This window comes from Garra rufa, chromosome 13, assembly GCF_049309525.1.
Source record: "Garra rufa chromosome 13, GarRuf1.0, whole genome shotgun sequence".
NCBI classification, from domain to species: domain Eukaryota; kingdom Metazoa; phylum Chordata; class Actinopteri; order Cypriniformes; family Cyprinidae; genus Garra; species Garra rufa.
The window spans coordinates 43,366,961-43,380,072 of NC_133373.1; the positions used below are offsets into that span (position 1 = coordinate 43,366,961).

The window sequence follows — 13,112 nt, forward strand, 5'->3', positions numbered from 1 at the left end:
CAAAATATTGAGAAAATCGCCTTTAAAGTTGCCAAAATGAAGTTCTTAGCCATGCATAAATTACGTTTTGATATATTTAGCCTACGATAGGAAATTTACAAAATATCTTCATGGAACATAATCTTTACTTAATATCTTAGAAAAATTAATGATTTTAATCAATACAATGTAAAGTTTTTTTGTTTTTGTTTTGTTTTTTTGTGGTCCAGGGTTAAATATTTGTTTTTATTAATAAAATTATTTTAAGAAAATTAAATATGACACTGTCCTGCTGAATTGTCTGCACAATGCGCATGCGCAGTTTGAATAGAGAAGCTAGCTACACGCGAGGCCTGGCAACAGCATATGCTCTTCTTTCCTTATTCCTAATGTCTTGGTAATTTAAATAATATCTTAAATCTGAGGGGAAACAACAAACCAAACGAATATGGAGATCGGAACTGAGATCAGCAAGAAAATAAGGGTAAGCCGTTTACAATGCGTAGCTTTCAGCACAGTTTAGCGTGCTAGCTAACAAACAGCTGGGTTTAAAACGAATGTTTACTGTTAAGTACCTAACGTTAACTCGGTGCTTGCATTTCATTATGGGCATTTCTGTTTAAATGTGTTTGGAGTGCTTTTTTAATACAGTAAATAGTTTGTTTCGTTTATTGTTGTTTGTTTGGATATCAGTGATCTTCACTAAAGTACCATAGTAATCTCTAAAGGACGTTGGGAATACCTTGTATATGCTGTTATATGAGCTTTCAGTGCCATGATGTATTCTAAAGTGCCATGTGATTGTCATCCAATGCCATTATCAGTACTATTTTGTAAAGGTTAAAGGTAGTAGTTAGTGTTTGTATGTTAAGTAGTCATGTATCAGTCTATAACAATGTAATTTCTTTCATTTTTTCCAGTCTGCTATCAAAGGAAAGTTGCAGGAGCTTGGCGCTTATGTGGGTAAGAGCTTCCAACACACATGCATCATCTATTTTTGTTAACTGCGGTGTGTTTTTATCAGTTTTTTTGTGTGTTTGCTTTAGCAGAAAGTAACAGGAAAGTCGTGTCATTTGCAAAACAGGAAGTTCAGCAAACTATATACAGAATTTGATCAAAGTGGCACTTACAGCTGGTGAAAAACTGCAGTTGCAGTTCTTGCACCTTGGCTGGCTTTAGAGAAACATTTGCATTGCAAAGTGTTTGCAGCACAGCTGTATACAATACAATATTGTGAAATGTACAATTACAATAGCTTAAACATGTTACATATTAAAGGTTGTATCAGCGATTTCTAGCCTGAAACATAAAGTGTCAAATTCAGCTGAGCTTTCTTCACGATCCGCTCGCTGCCTGCCCCATAAATTGTCTGTGAAAAAACCGCGTCTCTCTGGTCAGCCTAGGGTCCGAGATATGCCAAAAAAACAATCAGCACTACCAACCTTTCCACAGATAAACAAACAGTGTCCACAACACCAATCCCCTGACGCTGATTGGTTGGAACACTGTTTGTTTATCTGTGGAAAGGTTGGTAGTGCCGATTGTTTTTTTGGCATATCTCGGACCCTAGGCTGACCAGAGAGACGCGTTTTTTTCACAGACAATTTATGGGGCAGGCAGCGAGCGGATCGTGAAGAAAGGTCAGCTGAAATTGACACTTTATGTTTTAGGCTAGAAATCGCTGATACAACCTTTAACATGTAAAATGAGTAGCATGAAATAAAATTTAAGGAATAGGCTTAGTTCACTCAAAAATTAACATTTGCTGAAAATGTACTCACCCTCGGGCTTTCCAAGATATAGATAAGTTTGTTTCTTCATAAGAACAGATTTGTTTAAAAGTAGAATTCCATCACTTGCTCACCAATGCATCCTCTGGAATGGGTGCCGTCATAATGACAGTCCGAACAGCTGATAAAAACATCACAAGCAATTCACACCACTCCAGTCCATCACTTAACATCTTGTGAAAAGCTGGAGTGACCAATATTAAGGTTATAGGACTCATATTTTAGCCTGAAGCAATGGTTCTAAAGTTAAAAACTTCTAAATGATGGATTTGTTTCTTACAAACACACAACTTTTCACTTCACAAGATGTTAATTAATGGACTAGAGTGGTGTGGATCATTAAGACGGCACCCATTCACTCCAACGTGTCTGATGATACATTTTTCCAAATCTGATGAAGAAACAAACTTGAAAAAACATCTTGGATGGACTGAGGGTGAATGGTGAAGTTTTATAAGCTGTACAAGCAGCTAATATATTTAAACAAATATAATTAATTATACAAATTTAAATTCGAAGTAAGTTCTTCTGTCCACATGCACATCTAAATGATGTCGTATTGTAATCAGGATCTCTATTAAATTATTTCTGCATTAATATGATGGTTCACTGGCCATGCTCAGATCAGATTAAACATGTTACCGTGTGTCTCTGTCAGACGAGGAGCTTCCGGATTACATCATGGTCATGGTGGCCAATAAGAAGAACCCGAAGCAGATGGCAGACGACCTGTCTTTGTTTCTAGGCAACAATACCATCAAGTTCACCGTATGGTAAGTGAAAGTCTTCCTTTATCCTTCTATCTGCATTGTGATGTTTGTGGTTGGTAAGATTATTTAATGTTTTTGAAAGAATCTTTTCTGCTCATCAAGGCTGCATTATTTAAAAAAAAAAAATACAATAAAAGTAGTAAGATTGTGAAATATTATTACTATTTATATAAACTGTTTTGTATTTTTAATATTTTTACATTTTAACTTATTCCAGTAATGCAAAGCTGAATTTTCAGCATCATTACTTCAGGCTTTAGTCTCACGTGATCCTTTAGAAATCATTCTAATATGCTGATTTGCTGCTCAAGAAACATTTATTATTTTCTGATGATAACAGTTGTGGTACAATTAAGTAAATGCTCTTTGTGTGTGTTATAGGTTACATGGTGTTCTGGATAAGCTACGATCGGTTGCAGTTGGTATGTTTCATGTTTACAGTCACATTGTGACTTTTTGCATCCTATAGTGCATAATTTTGCTTTAACTATTTTTGCTTTTAATATTACAATTATTAATAACAACTCAGAGTAGTGATTAAACAGTGCATTATATTGAGACCTAATGACCTACAGCATGTATTTCTATAATTTGTTTTAAAATAATTTAGTTGTGTCCTTTAGTCGTTTGTTTATTAGGTTATGTTTTATTTGAAGTGAAGAGCAGAAGCAGGAGATGAAGTAATGATGGTAAAAAGGAGCAGAGTTTATTGAATAGTCTTATTTGTGTATGTCTCAATGCTCAGACTTCATCTAAAGAACACCAATCCAGACTTGTTAACAACAATACCCTATAAACCTTGAGTTTCCAGAAACATTCCCTCTTATCTCTTATTCATGAAGACAAACAGCCCTTGAAACCACACAGTCATTAGACTAAACAACGGAAAAAATATATAAAAAACAACTACAATATAATACAATATAAATGACTAATCTTGTAATGAATCAATGAAATGGATATATAAATGACTGTAATGATTTTTTATAAATGATTATATGATTAAATGGAATAATAAAATGATTAAAGGAAAAGTTCACAAAAATGTACAGATAATGCACTCACCCCCTTGTCATCTAAGATGTTCATGTCTTACTTCAGTCGTAAAGAGAGAGTAAAATATTTAGGGATTTTTCTCCATAAAGTGGACTTCTATGGTGCCCAGAGTTTAAATGCGGCTTGAAACGATCCCAGCTGAGGAAGAAGGGTCTAATTTAGTGAAATAATAGATTATTTATTTTAAATTACAATTTATATACTTTTTAACCTCAGACGCTCGTCTTGTCTTGTTAAAAAAACTCCCATCTTATTTTCTCCTTTAACTTCAAAATCGCCCTACATCGCTGTTTTACCTTTTTTGTTAAAGGAGTAGTTCACTTTTAGAACAACAATTTACAGATAATTTACTCACCCCCTTGTCATCCAAGATGTTTATGTCTTTTTTTCTTCAGTCGTCAAGAAATTATGTTTTTTGAGATAAACATTTCTGGATATTTCTCCATATAATGGACTTAAACGGTGCCCCGTTTTTTGAATCTTCAAAATGCCGTTTAAATGCAGCTTCAAATGGCTGTACCGAAACGTTCGGTCATTTTCTTAGAAAAATATTTTTTTTTTGTAGAACGCGCACTACAAGCCCTAGTACTGGACGAGTTTCAGTGCTTAAAAGGTATGTAAAAATATATTTTTTCTAAGAAAATGACCGAACGTTTTGGTAGACAAGACCCTTCTTCGTCGGCTGGGATTGTTTACAGCCATTTGAAGCTGCATTTAAACTGCAATTAAACGGCATTTTGAAGATTAAAAAATCCATTATATGGAGAAATTTCCAGAAATGTTTAGCTCAAAAAACATAATTTCTTGACGACTGAAGAAAAAAAGACTATATCTTGGATGACAGGGGGGTGAGTAAATGATCTGTCAATTGTTGTTCTGAAAGTGGACTACTCCTTTAAGGTTGTTTGATCTTCTTTGCAATATTAACTTTGCAAACACTGGGTTGGTACTTCTGCAGCGATGTAGGATGATTTTTAAATGATTTTTGAAGTTGAGGGTGAAAATGAGATGGTAGTTTTTCAACATAACCTCACTGTCTTGAACCAGAAAAAAACGGTTGAGACAGAGCAAGACAAGATGAGCGTTTGAGGTTAAAAAGTATGTAAATTGTAATTATAATCAAAAAATAACTGATCGTTTTGCTAGATAAGACCTCAGCTGGGATCGTTTACAACTGCATTTGGGATCGCTTGAAGCCGCATTTAAACTGCATTTTGGAAGTTCAATCTCAGGGCACTATAGAAGTCCACTATATGGAGAAAAAGCCTGAAATGTTTTCCTGAAAAAACAACATTTCTTTACGACTGAAGAAAGAAAGACATGAACATCTTGAATGACAAGTGGGTGAAACATCACCTGTAAATTTTTGTTCTGGAAGTCAAGTTCTCCTTTAAATGATTATAAATGAATGAAGAATTAAAAAAAGAGAAAGTAAAACACAACACAAATGTATGGTTGTTCTCTTAAAGCAAAACACACACAGTTGCATTTGAAGATCCTCAGATCCAGTTTACCAATATTCCTATTAATTTTGCAGAGCCCACATCTCTCCATCCATCTGTTCTTCACTCAGAGACCAGCATCCCAGCAGAAAACAACAGGAGGGGGGCGGAGCCTCGTGCTCTCGCCGTTTCCAGCTCGCGCTCTGATAAGCTGGAGGGACGTGTCTCAAGCTCCGCCCATGAGAACCGCACCAGGTATTTAATTCCCATGAGTATGAGTGGATCACATGAGTATCCCGTGAATATGAGCTAAGTACAGCAAATTTGACTTAGAGTTCACCTAAAAATAAACAAAATTACTCACCCTCATGTCGTTCCAAACCCGTAAGACCTTTGTTCATCTTCAGAACACAAATTAAGATATTTTTGGTGAAATCTGAGAGCTTTCTTTACATAGACAGCAGTGGAACCAAAACATTCAAGGTCCAGAAAGGTAGTAAGGACAATCGATTAAAATAGTCCATGTGACATCAGTGGTTTAACTGTAATGTTATGAAGCTACGAGAATATTTTTTGTGCGCAAAGAAAACTAAAAAAACGACTTTATTCACAGGAGTACCACTCTTGTGGTATAATGATGCAAAGTCATTATTATTGTTTTCTCTGCACACAAAATATTCTCGTAGCTTCATAACATTATAGTTAAACCACTGATGTCACATGGACAATTTTACTGAGGTCCTTATCAGTGTTGGGGAAAGTTACTTTTAAAAGTAATGCGTTACAATATTGAGTTACTCCCTAAAAAAGTAACTTATTACATTACTTTTTATGGAAAGTAATGTTACGTTACTTTTGCGTTACTTTTTAAATCTGGGCAGGGCTTGCTTGTTTGTTTTAATATAAAAAGTTCTACTTTTGGCAAATGTAAAAGCCTTTTCACACCAAAAGCCGCAGGCTTAGAGAAAAGTAAATTCGCGTCTGTACAGTAGACCGCAGAAGAAAAAATGTCAACTCTTCAGCAATAAAAAAAGGAAAACAAATGTTAGATTATCTTGAGTAATTTTTGCTTATTAGTATGGATGAATTGGATCATCGAAGGTCGGCAGCAAAGACATCGGTTAATAAAATCGGATTAAAAACATAAAGGATATTTGTATTATTTAACATTTAATTATTGCAGGTTTTTATTCATTTTGAGCAATACTTTATCTGTTTTTTGAGTGAGATGAATTAATGCATGTTTACATTTATTCTAGAACTAAGGTAACATCTTACTCATGATTTCTCTCAACAAGGGGACTGGAGAGCTTTTAATCAATAAATGGGGGGAAAAGTAACTGGCATTACTTATTTAAAAAAGTAACTCAGATATTTTCTTGTCAATTAAAAAGTAATGTGTTACTTTACTAGTTACTTGGAAAAAGTAATATTATTTTGCTTAACTTGCGTTACTTGTAATGCGCCCAACACTGGTCCTTACTACCTTTCTGGCTCTTGAACGCGACGGTGGCGTTACTGTTTATGCAGGATCAGAAAGCTCTCGGGTTTCATCAAAAATATCTTTATAATATATAATATATTTGTGTTTCCGAAGCTGAATAAGGGTCTCACAGGTTTGAAACAACATGAGGGTGAGTAATTAATGACAGAAGCTCATCAGTTTTTGGTTTATCTAGCAGGAGAGGCTCTTCTGAAAGGCTCTCCAGACTCACATCCACTGTCAAACCACTGATGGAGGCGTCGGCAGAAGCTGTGATTGACATCAAGCCCGATCTGGACGATGACCTCATTGGCTACGACCCTCTGGAGCAGAGCTTGCCATCTCGGGCTTTATACAGTCGCCCGATTGCGGACAGGCCACGGCCGGCGGTGGAGTCTTTAAGACAGTCTGCAGGCGCTTACAGGTCGTCAGATGTCACGAGAGGTCAGGAAAGGTCAGGCTCCAGCCATGGCCGCAGCTACAGGAGCTCAGCGGAGAGCAGCAGGGTGAGTGAATTTTGATTTATTGTGAAAGCATAAGTTCAGTCCGTGATGCCATAGCTCATCGACTCATTGAATGTCACTTCTCTGGCAGGAATTATCTCGGAAACGAAAGGCGCCTGTGGCCAGTTCAGTAGTTCGGGTTCACAGAGGTCATGAGCGCGGACAGGAGAGTGATGATCTGAATGAGGAGGAGGATGAAGACGAAGAGGAGTATGGACTTGCCAGTAAAGTGTCTCTGCCATCGAAACCTGAACGCAAGTATGTCCCTCTCTGAAATAATGGAAAAGAGATTTTTGAAGTATGGTTATTAATAATTGTTAACTTCTACCAGATTAATTTGGTGTTTGTGTGTTTCACAGGCCTTCCCTTCCACCAGCCAAACAAGCCAACAAAAATCTCATCCTCAAAGCAATCTCAGAAGCTCAGGAATCCATCAACAAGACTACTACATACACAGGTTCAACATATGCATTTACTATTAGAATTAATAGTAACAGTTGATTTAACAGTGTGGTTGCAGTTGAGGTCAAAAGTTTACATAAACCTTGCAGAATCTGCAAAAGGTTAATTATTTTACCAAAATAAGAGGGGTCATACAAAATGCATGTTATTTTTTTTTTTATCTAGTACTGACCTGAATAAGATATTTCACATAAGGCGTTTCCACAAGAAAAAAATAATAACCCTGTTTAAAAGTTTACATAGACTTTATTCATAATACTGTGTTAATGATACATTAAGAGCCAGGGGTGTAAACTTTTGAACAGAATAGAGATGTGTACATTTTTCTTATTTTGTTTGAATATCATACTTTTTTTCATTTAGTACTGCTCTTCAGAAGCTACAGAAGATACTTACATATTTCTCAGAAGACAAAATAAGTTAAAATTGCCCTGATCTTCAAATTCAAAAAGTTTTCACCCCCAGCTCTTAATGCATTTTTTCCTCTGAAGCATCAGTGAACCTTTGAACTTTAATGTGTCCCTTGTTTGTCCTGAACACCTAAACTGCCCACTGTTCTTCAGAAAAGTCCTTCAGGTCCCACAAATTTGGTTTTACAGCATTTTTGTGTATTTGATTTTGAACCCTTTCCAACAATCACTGTATGATTTTGAGATCCATCTTTTCACACTGAGGACACTGAGGGACTCATATGCAACTATTACAGAAGGTTCAAACATTCTTTGATGGAAAGACGATGCATTAAGAGCCGGGGGGTTCAAATACACAAAAATGCTGTGTCAAAATAAGAAAAAATCTCCATTGTGTTCAAAAGTTTACACCCCCCAGCTCTTAATGCATGTTGTTTTTTTTGTTTGCTTTTTTTCATCTAATATGTCCATTTTGTTTTAGCTTTATTTCAATTAACAGAATTTTTTTTAATAGTATTAGTTTTAGTTAATTATAATAACCCTGGTTTTTATATTCTCACGTCCAGTTCCGCCGCGTCAGATGGTTCCTGTAGCGCCACGGACACGTTCGGCAAGTGATGAGATGAATAATGCTGCAATCCGATTGGTCCAGGAGCACCTGCACGCGCTCACGCCCCAGGACACGCTGCACAACAGTGAGTGTCTGTTGCTTAAAGAAATATTGTGTTGACAGAAGGAACATGAAATCAAAAAAACTTTTGGAATTTTTTTTTCCCGTTTTGCAGCACAATCCATAGCTTTAGCATCTCGTCTGCAGTTGGAGCTTCCAGAAGAGGACAGTCGAGAGCAGCTCAGTGATTACCGTGAGGAATATCAAATAATTTTGACCTTTGACAGCAAAGACCATCTTTGTTGTACTATGGAAATTGTTTAGTCACATTCTGTGATGCTCGGTAGTCTCATATAGCCAGACCTTTGACTAAACACACACTTATAAAGGAGGAGACCATCTGATTAACATGTAAAACAACTAACTGTTTAGTTATCTAAATATACACTATCATTCAAAGAATCTTGGGGGGAAAAAAATAAAAATATTAATTAGCACAGTTGTTATCAACATTTACAATAATAAATGTTTCTTGAACAGCAGATCAGCATATTAGAATGATTTCTGAAGGATCATGTGACACTGAAGACTGGCGTAATGATGCTGAAAATTCAGCTTTGATCACAGAAATAAATTACATTTTAAAATATATTCAGATAGAAAACAGTTATTTTAAATTATAAAAATATTTCACAATATTACTACTTTTACTGTATTTTTTTTTAACAAATAAATGCAAATTTTATTGAGCGTGCAACTTCTTTTAAAAACGTTTGACCAGTAGTGTTCTTACTCAGATTTGTGTTTTTATTTTGTAATTCAGAGCTGCAGGTTTTAGAGGCGACGAGACTCAACGCTCTGGACACACGTTCATTCATCATGAGGAAGCCGGAGCTTGAACAGACTCCACCAGTCAGGAGCAGGCTTGGTGCTGTCAATCAAACCGAAGACCCGCCCATCGCATCCCGAATGGTGCAGGCCAGGTATGGCAGACAGTTTTCAACCAAAAACATGTTAAGGGCTATGTTTTTATGTATAAACACTAACATGCAGAAGTTTTTAAACTGTAAGATTTTTAATGGGGTTTTTTTTTTAAGTCTCTTCTGCACACATAGTACAGCAAAAACAGTAAAATTTTGAAATATTTTAACTATTTAAAATAACTGTTTTCTATTTAAATATATTTAAAAATGTAATTTATTCCTGTGATTAAAGCTATATTTTCAGTGTCATTACTCCAGTCTTCAGTGTTACATGAAGAAATTTTTTTATTATTATAATCAATATTTAAAACAGCTGAGTACATTTTTTTTTTTTTCAGGATAGATCTTTCTTTGAATAGAAAGATCCAAAGATCAGCATTTATCTGAAATAAAAAGCTTTTGTAACCTTATACAATATACCATTCAAAAGCTTAGAGTCAGTATAATTTTTTTTCTGAACGCAAGAAATTATAGAAATTAATACTTTTATTTAGCAAGGATGTTTTAAATTGATTATAAGTTATGATAAATACATTTATAATGTTACAAAAAATTCTATTTTAGATAAATGCTGTTCTTCTGAACTTTCTATTCATCACAGAAACCTGAAAAAAATCTACTCCGCTGTTTTCAACATAATAATAATAATAGCTTTGAAATCATTTAGGAATAAGTTACATTTTAAAATATATTTAAATAGAAAGCAGTTATTTTAAATAATACAAAAATTTCATTTTTACTGTTTTTACTGTACTTTGAATCAAATAAATGCAGGCTTGGTGAGCAGAAGGGGCTTCTTCAAAAACATAAATCTTACTCTTTAAAAACTTTTGACTGGTAGTGTATGTTTGAAAGAAGTCTTAAGCTCATCAAGGCTTGTTAATTGGATAAAAAATACAGTAAAAACAGTAATATTATGAAATATTATTATTATTATTATTTACAATAACTGTTTTCTATTTGAATATATTTTAAGATGTAATTTTTTCCTGTGATGCAAAGCTGTATTTTCAGCATCATTACTTCAGTCTTCAGTATCTCATGCTCTTCCTCTACAGAGAGAGAGCGGAGATCGGGGAAGCAGCGAGTCCAAAGTTCATCGTGACATTAGATGGAGTTCCCAGTCCGTTAGCAAACCGCACAGATCAGGAGATGGAGCCTGAGGACGAGTTTAATACGACCCCTGACCTTCCAGTAAATAACGGACCCAAACCTGCCGTCCACCTCAGACTCGGCACTGACTTTGTAAACACTGGTGGTAAGACAAAGGACCTCATGTATATGTATATATGTAACCATACAGTTGTTTTTCTGGAAAATATTCCTGAAGATTTCTTACAGATTTCCTCTGCTCACCCTTATTCTATTAGATGAGGTGGAAGACATGGACGTAGAGCCGGTTCAGGCTAAACGACAGAAACTTCCAGAACGCTGCAAGTTTTGGCCTGCGTGCAAGACTGGAGACGATTGTCTGTACCATCATCCCAACTCACAGTGCAAGTAAGAACATATGTTGCCAGTCCATGACTGAACAAACTCACACTATATAAATCCCACTTAACACACAACAACCAGCAACTGGTTTTAGTCTTTTTACTTTCATTATTTTTATTCTATTCTGTTTATTAACTTGTTTATTTTAAATTTTTTGTGACTTAGACTAGTCCGTTGTTGGTTGTTTTATTTCCCTTTTTATTCTATTCTGTTTTATTCTATTTGTTGTTTTTCTTTTATTTACTTTTCCTTTTTTGAAACTTACAAAAATGGTCAACAACTGACTAGTGTTTTTTTTTATATATTCTATTTTATTTAATTGATAATTTTTCTTTTTTGTATCATGTAAATATTTTTAACTTACTATTCTTTTCTATTCTATTTTATTTAATTACTTTTGATTTATTTATTTTTATTAATGAAATGGAAAAAAAGATAATCAGTTCTTTTTAAGTTACAAAAAAGGAAAAGTAAAAAAAATAATAAAATAGGAAAAGAAAACAGATAAGTTGTTGGTTTTTATTAGTTACAAAAATAATAAATAATAAAATAAATCAATAAATAGAAGAGAATGAAAAAAGACAGTTTTATTCTGTTTATTGATTTATTATTTACTTTCCTTTTTTGTAACTTTTTTATGTTCTATTCTATTTCAGTTGTTTTTATTATATTGTATAATAAAATGTATTATGTGTAATAAATTATATTTATTTTTCTTTTTTGTAACATGTAAGAACCAACTGCTGATTATTTTTTTCTATTCTGTTTAAATTACTTTTAATTACTTTTCCTTTTTTTAACTTTGACTGCTTTTCTTTTTTCATTCTAAGTCAAAAGGCTTAATGCATTTTAAAGAAAAAAAACGACAAATCGGTTGTTGATTTTTATAAGTTACAAAAAGGAAACGGAAATAAAAAAATAAATCACTAAATAGAATAGAATGAATAAAGAAAATCTGTTGTTCATTTTATTCTATTTATTGATTGATTTTTTTCTTTTTGTAATTATAAAAACCTCTTTTTTTTTTTTTTTACTTTTTTTTTAATTTTACTCTCTTTTTTTCCTTTTATTGTAAGCTATGACCAACAGTTGACTAGTCTGTTTCTGTTTTATTTTATTCTAATTATTTATTTATTTTTCACTTTAAATGTAGCATGTTTTTTCCCCTCCTGATATTATCGTGCTCCTGAAAATGAACAATTCATAATAAATTGATCATTTAAGACGTATCTTCCTATACTCATATGTAGTGATGCATATGATGTAAATATTTAGTTGTTTGTGATTCTGTTGCAGAATGTTTCCCAACTGTAAATTTGGCAACAAGTGTCTGTTCATTCATCCAAACTGTAAGTTTGATGCCAAGTGCTCCAAAGCAGACTGTCCATTCACACACGTCAGCCGCAGACTCAACAGCAACCCTACAAGAGCAGGTGTGTAAAACAAAGATCCAGTACATTGGAATGTGTTATAAACAGCCGCTGACATTTGACCTGTGACCTCTGACCCTGCAGAACCAGCTCCAACCAGCACCGTGTGCCATTTCTTCCCAGAGTGTAAAAAGCTGGAGTGTCCGTTCTACCACCCCAAAGTAAGCATTAAATCATACAGTTATGTTTAAGTTGAGTTTTAACAATGTCAAAATCTTATAAAGAGTTTTAATAACACAGTTTGTTTGTTTTTTGCAGCCGTGTAGATTTGCAGCACAGTGTAAGCGAGCAGGCTGTACTTTCTACCATCCAACTGTGGCTGTACCACCCAGAAGTGCTCTGAAATGGACCAAAACACAGAGCAGGTACCACAAACTCACTCACAGCTGCAATAACGCTTATGAAATGTACTTGTGAATCAAACTCCTGCTGAACAGCGGTTATCTGTTTCTTTTTCAACAGTTGAGAAACTCTCAAGTGAATGATCACAGCCAAGCTGCAGCGTTTCTACGGTTCATGTAGAGTCTCTTCTGATCATTTTTGTTGTGCTTTTAAGTTGTTGTTTTTTTCTGACTAATTTTTAAAACAAATTATGAGTTTTATAAATTGCAAGTTTCTGTAAGCTGTTTACAGAATATCTTTGGTGTATTAAATGTCAACAATACACACAAACACACACGAATGTTGTTTTTACTCAGTA

The 13,112-nt window shown here is 34.4% G+C and overlaps 1 protein-coding gene across 3 annotated transcripts; it reads left to right on the forward strand.

Moving 5' to 3' along the window:
* Window positions 1-314: 314 nt before the first annotated feature.
* Window positions 315-13,088, forward strand: zc3h14 (zinc finger CCCH-type containing 14). Of its 3 annotated transcripts, none has more exons than XM_073816752.1 (17): window positions 315-463; window positions 900-942; window positions 2,428-2,542; window positions 2,921-2,961; window positions 5,133-5,292; window positions 6,717-7,026; window positions 7,115-7,281; window positions 7,383-7,480; window positions 8,462-8,590; window positions 8,681-8,758; window positions 9,329-9,488; window positions 10,547-10,746; window positions 10,859-10,988; window positions 12,279-12,415; window positions 12,497-12,573; window positions 12,671-12,777; window positions 12,875-13,088. In XM_073816752.1, the coding sequence occupies exons 1-17, from the start codon at window positions 428-430 to the stop codon at window positions 12,876-12,878; spliced, it is 1,992 nt and encodes a 663-aa protein (XP_073672853.1). In that variant the 5' UTR covers window positions 315-427; the 3' UTR covers window positions 12,879-13,088. The 3 variants fall into 3 exon arrangements, with proteins under 3 accessions (XP_073672853.1, XP_073672854.1, XP_073672855.1); XM_073816753.1 differs by having other exon boundaries at window positions 6,720-7,026; XM_073816754.1 differs by having other exon boundaries at window positions 5,169-5,292.
* Window positions 13,089-13,112: the final 24 nt, after the last annotated feature.

Coding starts and splice junctions, on each gene's coding strand:
- zc3h14 (XM_073816752.1), top strand. CDS start 428: ATGGAGATCGGAACTGAGATCAGCAAGAAAATAAGG. Junction 7,282..7,382: donor CCATCGAAACCTGAACGCAA/GTATGTCCCTCT, acceptor TGTGTTTCACAG/GCCTTCCCTTCCACCAGCCA. Junction 12,416..12,496: donor CAGCAACCCTACAAGAGCAG/GTGTGTAAAACA, acceptor CTGACCCTGCAG/AACCAGCTCCAACCAGCACC.